This window comes from Crocuta crocuta, unplaced genomic scaffold (genome assembly GCF_008692635.1).
Source record: "Crocuta crocuta isolate KB4526 unplaced genomic scaffold, BGI_CrCroc_1.0 scaffold273, whole genome shotgun sequence".
NCBI lineage: Eukaryota > Metazoa > Chordata > Mammalia > Carnivora > Hyaenidae > Crocuta > Crocuta crocuta.
This window is the reverse complement of record NW_027529425.1, coordinates 7,176,979-7,193,565: the sequence shown is the minus strand read 5'-3', so window position 1 is coordinate 7,193,565 and position 16,587 is coordinate 7,176,979. Positions and strand designations below refer to the sequence as shown.

The 16,587-nt window shown below is 54.4% G+C and overlaps 1 protein-coding gene and 1 long non-coding RNA gene across 4 annotated transcripts in view; one reads left to right on the top strand and one right to left on the bottom strand.

The window, feature by feature from the left end:
• Nucleotides 1-9,253, bottom strand: part of PRKAR1B (protein kinase cAMP-dependent type I regulatory subunit beta) — a 99,298-nt gene extending 90,045 nt beyond the window's left edge. The window contains exons 1-2 of the mRNA XM_077758813.1: nt 9,225-9,253; nt 8,300-8,497 (exon numbers count right to left, since the gene is read on the bottom strand). Coding sequence (XP_077614939.1) covers nt 8,300-8,476 — 177 coding nt within the window. The 5' untranslated portion in view covers nt 8,477-8,497; nt 9,225-9,253. The remainder of the gene's footprint in view (nt 1-8,299; nt 8,498-9,224) is intronic.
• Nucleotides 8,415-15,559, top strand: LOC144227209 (uncharacterized). Of its 3 annotated transcripts, none has more exons than XR_013333874.1 (5): nt 8,415-8,501; nt 8,790-8,966; nt 9,336-9,421; nt 10,307-10,470; nt 15,086-15,559. It is a non-coding gene; the product is annotated as an uncharacterized LOC144227209 (long non-coding RNA). The 3 variants fall into 3 exon arrangements; XR_013333875.1 differs by lacking the exon at nt 15,086-15,559 and adding an exon at nt 10,595-11,814; XR_013333876.1 differs by lacking the exons at nt 9,336-9,421; nt 15,086-15,559 and having other exon boundaries at nt 10,307-11,814.
• The last annotated feature ends 1,028 nt before the right edge of the window (nt 15,560-16,587 follow it).

The window sequence follows — 16,587 nt, the reverse complement described above, 5'->3', positions numbered from 1 at the left end:
GGGAGGGTGCGGGGAAGAGGGCAGGTGCCAGGGGTGGGGTGCACAGGTAGGGCGCGGTGGATTTTCAGGGCAGTGAATCTCTTCTGTATTTATCATTATGTGTCATTACACAACTGCCCAAACCCAGAGAATGCACCTAAGCCACTGACTTCAGTAAACAATGATGTTATCGTGTTGTTCAAGGCTGAGATAAAATGCAAGAGGGTAATGACGGGGGAGGGGAGAGGGAGGGAAGAATGAGAGCTCTGTACTTTCTACTCAATTTTTCTGTAGACCTAAAATTCTCTAGAAAAGTAGTCTATCATTTTTTATAATTAAACGTAGTAGGTTATAAACCTTACGACGTGTGTGGGAGGAAGACAGAGAAAGAAAAGCACAGGAAAACACAGCTCCATGGAAACACATCAAATGCTGCAAGTCCCCCTCAGCGAGGCATCTGTTTCTTTACCCTTTTCTGGACTTTCTCCATTTCCCCAAATTGTGTGGATTCGACTTTTCTTTCTTTACTGTTTGATAATTTCTGAAAGCTTTAAACCTTCTTTTACTATTTTTTAAAGCCATATTTTTTAGTAAGTTTATTTATTTTGAAAGAGAGAGCTTGCACAAGCAAGGGAGGGGCAGAGAGAGAGGGAGACACAGAATCCGAAGCAAGCTCCAGGCTCTGAGCTGTCAGCACAGAGCCTGATGTGGGGCTCGAATCCATTAACCATGAGATCATGGCCTGAGCTGAAGTTGGATGCTTAACCGACAGCCCCCCAGGTGCCCCCAAAACCTCCTTTAAAAAATGCTTTAAATGTTCTTCATTCACTTCATCCAGACACATCACATCACATTTTGCCAGATGTATGCTTGGCTTTGACCTTGTTCTTCTCACTGAGACCTGGGTCTGGACAGGTCCACACAGCTGAGCTGGCCAGCATGAAGACACCTGCCATGTCCCTGAGTGAGCAGGGGACCTGCTGGGCACCGAGCCTGGGGATAGGTCCAACAGGAGGCCTTCCATCCCTGGTTTGTGAAAGCATCTTCCACGTGGCCACACACGGGCTACTTGGCAGGCAGGGAGGGGAGGGAGGTCATGATCTCACATTTCAGGAGTTTGAGCCCCACGTTGGGCTCTGTGCTGACAGCTCAGAGCCTGGAGCTGCTTCAGATTCTATGTCTCCCTGTCTCTGTCCCTCCCCCACCAGCTCGCTCGCTCTCTCTCTCTCTCACTGTGTCTCTGTCTCTCTCTGTCTCTGTCTCTCTCTCTTTCAAATATGAATAAACCATTCAGGAAAAAAAAACAAAAAAACAGGATGATCCAGAGAGAGTGGTGGCCCCCGGCACGGCCAGCCGGCCACGGAGCCCAAATTCAGTGCAGGACTCTTCACACAAAGTTAAACACAAAAGCACAACCCATTAAAACAAATACCTTGAAAAACCGCACTTCAGAAGCCGGAACTCCCACTCTGTAAAAGACACTACCGAGAAAATGGGCAGACAGGCTGCGATTGGACTGGAAGGAGGTGTCTACAAACCAGGACCTGACACAGGACTTGCGTCCACGCACATAAGGGTAGGAGTTGAATACGCAAAGAATTTCCAAGCCCAATGGTAAGAGAAGAAGCTAATAAGAAAACAGACAAAAGCCGTGAACAGCCACTTCAGCAAGGAGACAGACAGCAAGTGAGGGCCTGGGAAGATGCTCAGCCATCACTGGTCAGCAGGAAATGCAAAAGAAAGCTGCCTGAAGGGCCACCGCGTATGCATTAGAACGGCTGAACTTTGACACCTGGTAACAGGTGCGGGCGCCCCAGGGCGGAGCCACTGCTGGTGGGACTGCAGGATGGTGTTTGGTGGCTTCTCACAAAGTCAAACACGCGCGGACCACGCCATGCAGATATGTACACAAGTGAAACAAAACTGTAAGGTAAACGTCCACATTGGTTTTACTGGTCATTGCCAGACACCGGAAATGACCCCAGTGTCCCTCACCCTGCCCAGGGATGAACACACGTGCTCCGTCTACAGCGGAATGCAGTTCAGCAAAATAAAGGAAACTCAGGACGCACACAAAACTTCGAGGAATCTCAGAGGTGCCGCCTTAAGTTAAAGAAGCCAGACTTGAAAAGCCACATTCCCGACAGGACTACACTGACGGTACTTTCCCGAAAAGGCAGAGCTGCAGATTGCTCCAGTGGTGCCAGGGGTTATGTGTCGTGGGTGGTCTGACCAGCACGGGTGGGAGGAACTGGGGGGACGCAGACGAGGGGACAGCGGCACGATGGACCTGGGCCTCATTCACGGTGGTGGGAACACGACAGTCAGGGCTCATGTACCTGCATGCCACACAGCACGAGTTTCAGGGCATTTAAATTCAAGGAGAATTTTAGGCAAGCGGAGAGGGCTTCGCTATGCTGCCGTGGAGTGTCCCCTCGAGCGACCCATTAGCGGGGACAGGCCAGGCTCAGGGCAGCGTGCCCGTGTGCAGCTCAGCCCAGAAGTCATGCCCACATTGCCCAAAACATGTAAAATTCTCCGGAAGTCTCAGACAATGGAACCAACAGAGGTGGGCTCTGGGAGGAAGGGGCGGTGGGGGTGAAAGACTTAGTTTTCATACCCGACTTTGTGCCACATGCACACATCATTATCTGGGCCGATGGGCCTGCACACGCATCCACTAGGGCGTCCTGAGAAGCTGTCCTGTGCCCAGCCCCGACATGGGGCCTTAACTGATGGTACATGTGCCCTTCTATCCTGGGCACAGCAGCAGCCACCATCCGTTCAGGAACTGTATGCTGAATGGAGGCCTGTGGCCCAGCAGCCACCTGGAGCCCGACTCCTCTAGGCTCCTCTAAGCACTCCTACACCCCAGGACACCCTGGGCGTTTGATGAAACAGTCCGCCCGTCTGGGCCTCTGTGCACACAGGAATGGTGCCGGTCACCAGCAAGCATGCGCTGAGCTTCCAAACTGAGCAACGACACGCATCCCGCGGCCCAGCACCCGCCCACCGCCCTCAGAAGTGGCTGTCTGAGAGGGACTCTTCGTACGGCCATGACATCTGCCACAGAAGGCTACCACAATCTCTGCCATGGACGGCTGCCATGAACGGCTCACAGGAGAGCTGGCCCTTCTGAGCTGCATCCGCTTGTTCCAAAAGCGAAACACAACGTGACTTGTTAGTTTGTACTGAAGACTGAGGAGCGAGCCTGGCCACTGGGGCTGTGTCCCCACCGCTGAGCCGACATCCAGGGAGGGCGCCAGGCCACCCAGAGGGGAGAAATGCCCAGCGTGGCAGTGAGGTATCGATAACCACAAATGAGCACAACACACCGTTGTTTCAGGAAGCCAAAGTTGGCGAGGACTTGGGTGCCGAGCACTAGGCACCCGCATCAGGGAAACCACAGATCCAACCAACCCTGTGGGAGTAAACCGGAAACGTGGCTCAAGACCTATAAAAATACGCGGATACACTGACCCCAGAGCACGGCCCTGACTGTGTGCATGCGCTTTTCTCTTTTAAGTCATTTCCTTGGCACAAAGTGTTTTCTGAAGAAAAATAAAAAGAACTGAAAATCATCAAACACAAAACAATGCAGAGAAAGTAAAAACCATCAAACACAAAACAATGCAGAGAAAGTAAAAACTACGACATCCATGTGATCTTATGGCCACAGATGCTGTAACAGTGCTACTGAGAAGAGCAAGGAATGTGGACGCATTGATGCCACTGAAATGGACACTTTAAAATGGTCAAGGGGGTGTGTGGGTGGTTCAGTCGGTTAGGCGTCCGACTTCAGCTCAGGTCATGATCTCATAGTTCCCTGAGTTCAAGCCCCACATCAGGCTCTGTGCTGACAGCTTGGAGCCTAGAGCTGCTTCGGATTCTGTGTCTCCCTCTCTCTCTGCCCCTCCCCTGCTCATGCTCTGTCTCTCTCTCAAAAATAAACATTAAAAAATGTTTTTAACTTATTTTTAAAAATAAATAAAAATAAAACGGTCAAAATAGTGAACTTCACATTATACCACAATAAAACAATAAAACATTTTACCACAATAAAAACAACGCTAAGAAGAAAAGTCAAACCCAAAGTGTACGCACACTACAATGACCCACATCTGCACGTGCATGTGTTTCCTGCAAAGCAGGAACGGTCCTCACAAGAACGCAGGGTGCAACATATGTGGACGTGACGGGTGTATCTTTGCGGAGGGGACTCTTGCTTACGGCATCTAAAATTCACCCGGAAAAGGACCGATGACGTCCTCGTTCCATGATCTTCTGAAAGATGGGGTCTTGGAGAAGCTTCAGGGCCGTGTCATCAGTGCATTAAGGATACTCTGATCCCCTCAAGTCTGGACCTTAGAGCAACGGCCTTCTTAAACGGCCCGAGGTGAAAACATCACTCACCAGGGCCGAGGGCTGGCTGCTGGGCTCGGCCAGCCGGGGCCCGAGCCAGGCCGTCCTTACTGCTCTGTGTGACGCCCACTACACCTCTCTCAGGGCCGCGCAAACATGCTTCCTGCTTGTCACTCGACTTGAAAAAGCTCTCCCGCCCCGGTTTCCACCCACTGTCCACTCACGGTGGCCTCTGCCCCTCCCCTGGGCTGCAGGCAAAGAGCCTTCCTGCTCCCAAATGAACAAACACTTGCTGGGGGAGCCAGCATGGCGGGAGGTGGGACTCCTGTGGGACCTCAGGACGCCCTTAGGCTGGGGTCTCAGATCTGTCTGTCGCCAGAGACCAGTTCCCCAGTAAAGTGCTCCCACACGTAAAAGCACACGGTGTCAGAGAGCCTGCTGTCATCCCAGTTCCCGAGCGTGTCACCGTTAGGGAGAAGGGAGATGGAAATAAGCTGCAGCCCGGCTGCGAGGCATCAGCTTCTGTCCGAACTGCTGCACACCTCTGAGCTTGAAGGCTGGCTGCCGGCTCTCCCGCTTACCAGTGGGTTGCTGTCACCAGCAGACCCAGGTGAAGCCGCCAGCAGCCCTGAGAAAGCAGGTGTTTGCAGCTGGATTGCTTCCCCCAGGGCACAGCTGTTGGGTTCATACCCCAGGACCTTAGACCATGAGCTTATTTGAAGACAGGGTCTTTATGGATGTAAATCATTAAAATGAGGTCACTGGGGTGGGCCCTCGAGCAAGCTGACATGTCCCCACGGGAAGAGAGAAGGCTGAGTCAGGGTGGAGGTACAGGTGAGGACAGGACCACCACAGGCTGACGGCAAACCAGCAGGCGCTGGTGCGGCTGAGACCGCATGTGGCCACCTGGTCTGTGGGGCTTCATCCTGGCAGCCCCCCAGGCTGATGTGGTGGCCAAGGTAACCCTGCCCTAGTGAGGACTGTGAGGAAGCCCCTTGTTATCAAATAGCAGGAAGGTACTCAGCCTCCCCCCAACCCTGCCCCACCTGCCGGGACAAGCCACACTGCCTCTCCCAGACCCCAGGCCTCACCTGTCACCTCCTCAGGCAAGTATGATCAGAGAACCTTCCCCAACCCCTGCCCTTTGCTGGCCGCCCCCCACACTCCAAACTCACAGACACCTGACGGCTCACACTGTCACTGCTCTTCCACCCCACCGCCTGCCCCGCTGTCCCCTTCCTGCCAGGCGGCACCGCCACTCACTCGGGTCCAGACCCAGCCCTGTTTCCCCACCCCTACATGCACTCCACCGGCCAGCCCTGAGCACTGCACCACGAGTGACAGCTGTGCCACGCCCCCTCTGCTGCCTGCTGGAGGCTCAACCTTCTCCAGCCATCGCCACATGTTCCCTGGGGGCCGAACGTCCCCGGTTGAGAAGCTCCACTCCGTCTGGCGCTGATGTCTGTCAGCCACTCCCCGGAGCCGCGTTGCCGGGCGGGCATCACTGTGAGCAACTTCGGTAAGTGACCACAGCCCTGACAGCAGGGACTGGGGCGGGGGGGGGAGGGGGGGAGGAGGCATGTCCCCCTGCCTCTGCACAGTTGTGACCTCAAGAGGAAGCGAAGTGGATGGGGGCCACGAGGCCACTTGCATCTATCAGCAGAGAAGACCTTCCAAACGAAAACCGCCAGAGCCGTTAGGGAGGGCAGAGCCTCAGCCAAACTCGCCGGTGGGCGCGTGAGCTGCCGCGTCAAGGCCACCGCCACCCCACAGGCAGCCACCACCCAACAACACCATTTGGAGTGTCTGTAATCCCATTTCCAAAAACAGTGCCACACACGGGGAAAAGTGCACGTACGAATGTGCTCCTCCACTTTAAAGAAAACCGGAAACAACTCAATTGTCTCATCGTGAGGGAAACTGCTGAGAAGACGTCAACACGTGGCCTAGACACGGGGGCCCCACACCCAGCTGAGTGAGGGTCGCGAAGAGCACGAGGCCGTTATACAAAATGGCATCTATAACTTGACTGGATGGGGAGCCACGGGGGTGGGGGGGACCACATATGTCTGTTACCCCTTCTTTCTACTTCAGAACCTTTCAAACTTTCTCTAAAAGGTATGCATACTAGGGGCGCCCAGGGGGCTCAGTCGGCTGAGCATCTGACCTCAGCTCAGGTTATGATCTCATGGTTCATGGGTTCAGGCCCTGCTGACGCTCAGAGCCTGGAGCCTGTTTCAGATTCTGTGTCTCCCTCTCTCTCTGATGCTCCCCTGCTCGTGCTATCTCTATCTCAAAAATAAACATCAAAAAATGTTTTTAAAAAGGTACACATTACTCAAAGATTTTTTTTAACAGGTTGTTCTATTTTTTTAAGTTTATTTATCTTGAGAGGCAGAAAAGGCACGAGTGGGACAGGAGCAGAAAGGGAGAGAGAATCCCAAGCAGGCTCCATGCTGTCAGCACAGAGCCTGACTCGGGGCCCAAACCCATGAACAGTGAGATCATGACCTGAGCTGAGATCAAGAGTCAAATGCTTAACCGACTGAGCCACCCAGGAGCTCCTAACAGATTGTTCTAAAGGAGAGAAATGCATTCCTTTGAGTCGGCCCACAGGAGGCCCCAGTCAAAAGCAAAACACTGCTGGGTGGGGACCCAGAGAAGCTTAAGAGCAAACCTGAGCTTCCTCAGGTCATGATCTCACAGTTCATGAGTTCAAGCCCTGCACTGACAGTCCGGAGCCTGCTTGGGATTTATCTCTCCCTCTCTCTCTGCTCCTCCCTGGGTTTGCTCACACTCTCTCTCGCGCTCTCCCTCTCCCAAAAAATAAACGTTTAAAAAATTAAAAAAAAAAAAAAAGAACAGACCTAACCCTGACCCCAGGATTCCAACCCCATGAGACCAGGGCAGGAACAGCTAGGTTATGGGCAAGGGGCCCAGAGAAGGACCCTTAGGTCTCCCCAGAGAGGGCTCAGGGTGGGGAGCCAGGGGGAGGAGGGAGGAGCCTACCACGGAAGGGCAGGTCGCCGATGGGCTCAGAGGCCCCGTCGCACTCCAAGCCTGTCCCCCCACACCTTTGAAAAGGAAGAGGTGAGGGGCACCGTTAATGGAGGAAAGAGGCGGGGGCTGCAGGGGTGCCTCCTCAGAAGGGAGGTGTGGCTACGCATGCACTTCCCCATGATGCACGGGTCTGAGGGGGGTTTTCCTCTGCAGACGCCCACCGCCTCTCAGAGACACAACAGCCGTGGAATCCAGTCTCCAGTGCCCCACATCACATGCACTTTTATGTCAACAGCACCCATAACTACACCTGGTCCCCGTCTCAGTCTCCTAGTTGAAAACTGTCAGTAGGCCCCAAAGGGGCACCTGGTGGGCTCAGTCGGTAGAGTGTCTGTCCAACTTCAGCTCAGGTCATGATCTCATGGTTGATGGGTTCAAGTCCTGTATCCAGCTCTGTTCTGACAGCTCAGAGCCTGGAGCTGCTTCGAATTCTGTATCTCCCTCTTTCTCTCCCCCTCCCCTGCTCATGCTTTGTCTATCTCTGTCTTTCAAAAATAAATAAATGTAAAAAAAAAAGAAAAGAAAACTCAGTGGGCACATAAGCCATCGTCCCAGTCAGCTCTCTATAGCTCTGTGCCTAGTAGACCCTGAACCGCTTGGGGAGGTGGGGGGGAGGTGGTGGCTGGAAAACGGAGCCCAAAAATGAATCAGGTGAGGTCAGCCTCCCGGGGTTGGGCCCTGGAAGAGCTGCAGGACACTCTCCAGAGCTCGAGCACCACAGAGTGCCAGGGTGTGAGCAGCTGCTGGCCCTGGCACACCTGCAAAGGGGCACACCTGCGAAGGGGACACCTGCGAAGGGGACACTTGCGAAGGGGACACCTGCAAAGGGGACACTTGCGAAGGGCACACCTGCAAGGGGCACAGCTGTGAAGGGGGCACCGTGCGGTGCAGCACTGACCTTCTCCAGCTTCTCGAAGTGCTCCCGCAGGAACTTCATGGGCCTATCAGGCTTGGAGATGCAGAGGTGGACGATGCAGTCCTTGAGGACCTGCTGAACGCCGTGCTTCTGGACGTACAGCTCACAGCCCTTCAGACTCTCATCTTCCTCCACCGGGCAGGAGGACGGGGACGCCATGGTGGCCTCGCTTCCGGCCTCCTAGGTAGGAAAACGCACACCATTGGACATGTGCATCTTACAGACACTGAGGTGCATCATTGTCAAACCCAACGACTGCCGTGATGGCTGACGTGCCCTGCGCCTGTCACAGATCTTCCCTTTCCAGGGGCTGCTTGAGTCTCACATGGCAGCAAAGCCTCACCTGAAAGATCTCTGTTTGCAGGAGGGTCACCGGGCTCTGCGGCTGAGCAAACACAGGGGCTCCAGAAATCTGCAGGTGGCGGGAGGGGGCCCCCAGGGCGAGCACCGACCACCCCTCCCCACTTTGTAGGGACAACTGTGTGAACCAGGGAAATGAAGGGGTGCTGCCACCGGGTCAGAAGAGCCTGCTTTGCAGGAACAGACAGAAAACAAGGAAAACAGTTGAAACCCAGCTGAGGGGCCTTCTGGAAGGATGAAACATGGCGAACAATGGCAGGGCCGCGCATTCTCAGCCCGGCGCTAGGGGGTAAGTCACAATGACGGGTCAGGAAGNTACTTCCGGCACCTCAGCGTCCCTCCGTCTGCCCACGACAGACCTCTCCCGGCAGATGTCCCCTCGCCCCTAGCTTACCCCTGCACCCCTCCTCCTCCCTCTCCCCGTCTTGGCCTTGGCCTAGGCTGGGCAGGCTTCAAGTTGGGCAAACCCACAGATATTCATGCACTGGCCTACCGGGACCACCACCACCACTGCCCTCCACCGCCCACCTCCTACACCTCCTCTCACCCCTCTCCTGCAGACCACGTGATTGTGCACCCTGGCTGGCTGCTGCTGATGCGGTCTCAGGGTACTGATGGGGCTCCCCCACTGCTAACACCTGGAATGTTCCATCTACAGCCTGCAGTGCACCCATTCTCAGGCTCAAAGGCCCCAAGTCAGGGCCAGAGAGGGGTCCAGACAGGCCCAGACCACCCCAGGGAGAGGTGAGCTGATTTCCTTCAGATGCCCCAGTGGGAAGTCAGGGGGTCATCCTAAATTCTTCCCACCATCCTCCAGTGCCCGCGAGGTCACCGAGGCCTGCGGAGTCCCCCAGGGACGTCCTAATCTACAAGCCCAGACCTGCAGGAAAGGGAACTCTCGCTATTTTCCTGTTCTCTGTCATCATGCTTTGCCCCCATTCTGGCTTGGTGGTGGCAGAGACTCAGTCGGCAGGGGGACCCCACCCTTGCCACAGAATGGTCTAGCTACCAGGAGATGGCACAGGGAACCCGGGCCCTGAACGGGAAGCTTTGTGCCCACCTCTCCCACACTGCACTGTCCACATTCACCTGTCCCTGAGCACCTGTCCACAGAAACACACCACAGCTTGCTGGCCTTACCCACATGCTCCTCAAGCAGGGCTGACCCTGGCCCCCAGGAAGGTAAAGGAATGGGTCACAGTCAGGTGGACCAGCTAGGGGCTCCTTTCTGCTTCCCCAGCCCCTGCCCTCAATGTGGGGTGAGGTCAGAGGTCATCCGGGCAGCCACTGGACAATAAGTAGCCAGTGCGCTTACGTGAGGACAGTGGGACTGTCCCTCACAGACCTGGGCTGTGGAACCATAAGCACAACGCTGGCGGTCCCAGGTAGGTCACCTCCCTGCTGGGCAGTGACAAAGCCTGGCTTCTCTTGGGTGTCCAAGCTGCCGCAGCCTTCCACAGAAAGCATAGGGCTGGTGTCAGGGTGCCCCTTCACCAGTACATTTTGGTTGTCTGAGACCGTCTCCTCCACCCACGGGGAGGGCCCCACTCCTTGCTCACCCCTACTGCATTCCCCAGCAGATGTTATTGACAATCCTCAGCTCTGAGGGGGTCTTTATTTTACCCCTAGAACCTGGGTGATCAAGCCTCGCAGAGACCCAACCTCAGAGCACATTCTTGCCCAGGCACCACCCACCCCGCCCCAGGCTCTGCCAGCTCGTTTCTCCGCCAAGATTCCCCTGGAGAGTTTCTCCCGCAGGAAAACTTCCCTGTGGCGGTGCACCTGTGGAGGAGGTAGGCACCCGTTGGGGCAACCGGGCTGCCCTCGTGGTGGGTGCTGCAGAATACCTACATGGTCTGTTTGCTAAACGCTGAGCCCCGAGCAGCACAGGTGCTGTCTGTTCTATTTGGTCTGCAGGGCAGGGACACACGCACGTTCTCTGGGGCGCACGAGGGAAGAGTCCTTGTGCAACCCCGGCCTCTGGAGAGGTGGCGGGCGCCGTGCTCTGACTTCCTGGCAGGCATGGTGCCCTGGGCAGCAGCCCTCAGGGCGGAGGCAGCGGCTGACCGGGCTCGCTGTGGGACAGCCTTCCTGCAAGAGGCCATACACCTCAAACAGGTGGATGTTACTCAAGTGCAGCCTTTAGGTGAGGAGCTGGGACGGAGGTAGAGTGTGCCGGGAGCAGCAGGGGTCCAGTGACCGTGACCCCCAGTGGTTATTATTCCTAGGGCCATGGCCGTTCCTTGGGGAGGGCTCTAAGTCCTGTCCTGAGCACACTCAGGGGCCCTGCAGGGATGCAGAACACAGGGCCACTGGGGAAGAGGGAGTGAAGAGGAGAGGAGGGAAGCATCCCCCAAACCCTGTGCTTCTGAAGAAGCTGCAGTCAGTGAGTGAGATTCCTTGGAGAGGAGGCAGCAGGAGGATGTTGTAAGAACTGCGTTCTCTTGGGGTGCCTGGGTGGCTTAGTCGGTTAAGTGTCTGACTTTCACTTAGGTCATGATCTCGCGGTTTGTGGGTTCGAGCCCCGCGTCGGGCTCTGTGCTGACTGCAAGCTCAGAGCCTGGAGCCTATTTCAGAGTCTGTAACTCCCTCTCTCTCTGACCCTCCCCTGCTCACGCTGTCTCTCTCTCTCTCTCCTAGAAATAAATAAATAAAAAGAAAAAAAAAGAATAGCGTTCTCAAGTTTTCAGCTTTTCTTTCTTTTTTTATTATTATGTTTATTTATCTTTGAGAGAGGAGGAGGGAGAGAGAGCACGCACAAGCCGGGGAGGGGCAGAGAGAGAGAAGACAAAGAATCCAAAGCAGCTCCAGGCTCTGAGCCCGACGTGGAGCTCGAACTCAGGAACCACGAGATCATAACCTGAGCCAAAGTCGGATGCTTAACTGACTGCTTTTAAATGGTTCACCAGGTGGGTCTGGAATACAAAACTTCCTACCAGTTTTGTCACATGTCTGTGAGGTCTGATCACCTGTGCTCCCTGGGGTGACCCCGTGTGACAGCCCACACTTGGAAGCAGACACCCCCTGGGGCCTCCAATGAGAACCCAGACCCCTGACCCACAGAGCCTGGGGAAAGTCAGGTGTGCCATTCAGTCACTGCATTTGAGGGGACCCTTACGCAGGTGGGGACAGCTGAGTCACGGGTTGGGGGGGTCCAGGGAGAAGAGGCCCAGCTTCACATCTGCGTCGGCACTGGATGAGAACACAGCCGGAGGGGCACCTCCAAACTCCTGTTCGGATCCTAACCCCCAGCGTGCGGTGCTGGGTCCTGGCTGGGGCCCTCACAGCGGGATCAGTGCCCTCACCAAAGAGACCATGGAGCATGCCCTCGCCCCCGCGGCTGAGTGAGGATGTGGTGACCAGGCAGCTAGCAGCAGTCTGGCTGGAGCCACATGGGTTTCTTCCTCCCCTCATCCAGCCTCCAGAGCCGCAAGGAATTGGTGTCCGCTGTTTACAAGCCCCCCCGACCCAAGGGTGTTTGTTGTAGCAGCCTGTGCAGCCTCAGGGAGCAGGAACATCTAGCAAAGCATATGGGAGAATACAGCGCAAAGACTTAAATATGAAGGTGGCGCAGGAATGAACAAGCATTAAGGGATCAGAACAAAAAATCCAGAAATAAACCCCAGCCAATATTTAAGGGATTCTGCATGTGATGAAGGCAGCATTGCATATTTGTGGGGATGACAAGGACTTAGTAATCAGTTTGGGGAGAAGTAAAGTCAATCGGGAAAAAATTAGGTTGGTTCTCAGTGTACCTCTTTGTACAGATGAACTTCAGACGGGTCAGAGATGTGACCATACGAGGAACAGAAGGAACGTTGGGAAATGTCTTTTCATCTCCGGACACAGGAGGCCTTTCTTTTTTTTTAATGTTTATTTTTTATTTTTGAGAGAGAGAAAAAGAGCATGAGTGAGGGAGAGGGAGAGAGAGAGAGAGAGTAGAGGAGGGGCTGAGAGAGGGAGACAGAAGATCCGAAGCAGCTCTAGGCTCTGAGGTGTCAGCCCAGAGCCCGACGTGGGGCTCGAAACCACGAACCGTGAGATCATGTCCTGAGCCGAAGTCGGGTGCTCAACTGACTGAGCCACCCAGGCATCCTGTCACAGGAGACCTTTCTAATCATTCGACATCCAGGAGCCATAAATAGGAAAGTGGATAAACTCAACTCTGTAAAAATGAACACTTTGTGCATAAGAAACCCTCGCACATTTGGAATAAAAACAAAATGAGCAATAAATTCATGGTACCCGTCACAAGGCTGATTTCCTCTGCACGAAGACGCCCAGGCAGAGTAAAAGCACACAGCCCTCGTCGGGCTCTCACAGGTCCTGCCGTCCGGCCATCCTGGGCAGGGGTGCTGGGAAATGGGTCCTGGGGGTGTTTAGAGGGGCCTCTGCGCACACCCGTGTGGAAAATCTCTATCAAAAACTNGAGTCTGTAACTCCCTCTCTCTCTGACCCTCCCCTGCTCACGCTGTCTCTCTCTCTCTCTCCTAGAAATAAATAAATAAAAAGAAAAAAAAAGAATAGCGTTCTCAAGTTTTCAGCTTTTCTTTCTTTTTTTATTATTATGTTTATTTATCTTTGAGAGAGGAGGAGGGAGAGAGAGCACGCACAAGCCGGGGAGGGGCAGAGAGAGAGAAGACAAAGAATCCAAAGCAGCTCCAGGCTCTGAGCCCGACGTGGAGCTCGAACTCAGGAACCACGAGATCATAACCTGAGCCAAAGTCGGATGCTTAACTGACTGCTTTTAAATGGTTCACCAGGTGGGTCTGGAATACAAAACTTCCTACCAGTTTTGTCACATGTCTGTGAGGTCTGATCACCTGTGCTCCCTGGGGTGACCCCGTGTGACAGCCCACACTTGGAAGCAGACACCCCCTGGGGCCTCCAATGAGAACCCAGACCCCTGACCCACAGAGCCTGGGGAAAGTCAGGTGTGCCATTCAGTCACTGCATTTGAGGGGACCCTTACGCAGGTGGGGACAGCTGAGTCACGGGTTGGGGGGGTCCAGGGAGAAGAGGCCCAGCTTCACATCTGCGTCGGCACTGGATGAGAACACAGCCGGAGGGGCACCTCCAAACTCCTGTTCGGATCCTAACCCCCAGCGTGCGGTGCTGGGTCCTGGCTGGGGCCCTCACAGCGGGATCAGTGCCCTCACCAAAGAGACCATGGAGCATGCCCTCGCCCCCGCGGCCGAGTGAGGATGTGGTGACCAGGCAGCTAGCAGCAGTCTGGCTGGAGCCACATGGGTTTCTTCCTCCCCTCATCCAGCCTCCAGAGCTGCAAGGAATTGGTGTCCGCTGTTTACAAGCCCCCCCGCCCCAAGGGTGTTTGTTGTAGCAGCCTGTGCAGCCTCAGGGAGCAGGAACATCTAGCAAAGCATATGGGAGAATACAGCGCAAAGACTTAAATATGAAGGTGGCGCAGGAATGAACAAGCATTAAGGGATCAGAACAAAAAATCCAGAAATAAACCCCAGCCAATATTTAAGGGATTCTGCATGTGATGAAGGCAGCATTGCATATTTGTGGGGATGACAAGGACTTAGTAATCAGTTTGGGGAGAAGTAAAGTCAATCGGGAAAAAATTAGGTTGGTTCTCAGTGTACCTCTTTGTACAGATGAACTTCAGACGGGTCAGAGATGTGACCATACGAGGAACAGAAGGAACGTTGGGAAATGTCTTTTCATCTCCGGACACAGGAGGCCTTTCTTTTTTTTTAATGTTTATTTTTTATTTTTGAGAGAGAGAAAAAGAGCATGAGTGAGGGAGAGGGAGAGAGAGAGAGAGAGTAGAGGAGGGGCTGAGAGAGGGAGACAGAAGATCCGAAGCAGCTCTAGGCTCTGAGGTGTCAGCACAGAGCCCGACGTGGGGCTCGAAACCACGAACCGTGAGATCATGTCCTGAGCCGAAGTCGGGTGCTCAACTGACTGAGCCACCCAGGCATCCTGTCACAGGAGACCTTTCTAATCATTCGACATCCAGGAGCCATAAATAGGAAAGTGGATAAACTCAACTCTGTAAAAATGAACACTTTGTGCATAAGAAACCCTCGCACATTTGGAATAAAAACAAAATGAGCAATAAATTCATGGTACCCGTCACAAGGCTGATTTCCTCTGCACGAAGACGCCCAGGCAGAGTAAAAGCACACAGCCCTCGTCGGGCTCTCACAGGTCCTGCCGTCCGGCCATCCTGGGCAGGGGTGCTGGGAAATGGGTCCTGGGGGTGTTTAGAGGGGCCTCTGCGCACACCCGTGTGGAAAATCTCTATCAAAAACTGAAACACACAGATCCCAGCTGTTCTACTTCACTAGGTTTATCAATAATTTGATCAAAAATCAATACTGCAGTGACGATCCTGACTGGTGCGTCTTCCTGCATGTGGGAAAATGTATACCTTCCCAGGTGACGGGACGAGAGTGAGAGGGAGAGCCATGCCCACCGACAGGGTCTGATGGAATGTCCGGCGGCAAGTCAGGCAGCAGGCGTCATCCAACTGTTCAGAAGCACGTGGCGGCTCTGTGCGAGCGAACACTAACGCCTCCCCACAGGGTGTTTGTAGGTGGAAATCTACACCACGGTATGAAACCTGGCACGCGCACTGCCGTCTGAGAGCTGATCATGCACGTCAGCACGTGCGGATTCAGGGACGGCGCCTCCAGAGGGACACTGATGGACAAAGGTGGCCTCTGAGGGGAAGTAGGGTAGGGGCCCTGCTGTAAACTGTGTCCTTGAGTACCATTCGAATTGTGCACCAAATGCATGTATTAACTATCCAAAAGTAATTAATTTTCTTTATATTAAATGTTTAAAATCTTCCTGGAAAGACAGGGAATTCAAAACACCCATTATTCTCACTTTTTCCACAAACCATATTAAAATCACAATAAAGGGATTTTTTTAATCATTTAAAATTTTTTTAATGTTTTATTTATTTCTGAGAGAGAGAGAGAGAGAGAGTGAGCAGGGGAGGGTCAGAGAGGGAGACATAGAATCTGAAGCAGGCTCCAGGCTCTGAGCTGGCTGTCAGCACAGAGCCTGACGCAGGGCTCGAACCCATAAACCATGAGATCATGACCTGAGCCAAAGTCGGATGCTCAACCAACTGAGCCACCCAGGTGCCCCATTTTAATATTCATTTTTGAGAGAGAGTATGAGTGAGTGAGGAGGGGCAGGGTAAGGGGCAGAGGGGCGAGCAGAGGATCTGAAGCAGGTCCTGCACAGAGCCTGACAGAGGACTCAAAGTCACAAACGGTGAGATCATGACCTGAGCAAGTCAGATGCTCAATTGACTGAACCATGTAGGCGCTCCAAGGGGCTTTATTGTAAAGGCACAAAGCCCCCAGGATGGGGCGAACCCAGGGAAACCCTCATGAAAGTCTGGGAGCCCGAGCGAGGACAGGAGAGGCGTCCTTGACTTACGGAACTGTGAGCTGGCAGAAAGAACACAAAGAGCCCAGGTCCCAGCAGACCCCGCCCCCCCCCAGCCTCAGAAGGGGTCTCACCAGATCCCCTGGGGGAGCCGGTGCAGGTAGGGGAGGGTTGGCCTTGCGCCCCGCGGGAGTAGGATAGGCGGTGTCTAGACTGGGGGCCCCGGACAGTGGAGACCCAAACCAGGGCGGACCCCTACCCCTCACTGGAACACGGGGGCCCCACCTTCGCCCTCCCCTCAGCGCTGGTGGTCTTCTCCAGGGAGCCTGACCCGAAGACACTGATGCCTGTGGTTCACCAGCGCCTGGCCTGACCAGCAGGGCTGAAGGGCAGTGTACTGCCCACCATATGTACCCAGTATCCGACTGCCTCCTGACCTTCCCCGAAAGCTTGTGTTGCTGGAGGAGTGAAGCCACGACCCTGACGCTAGGAACCCCCCCCACACTGAGCCCCTGCCACCACACCGGTGAGGAAGA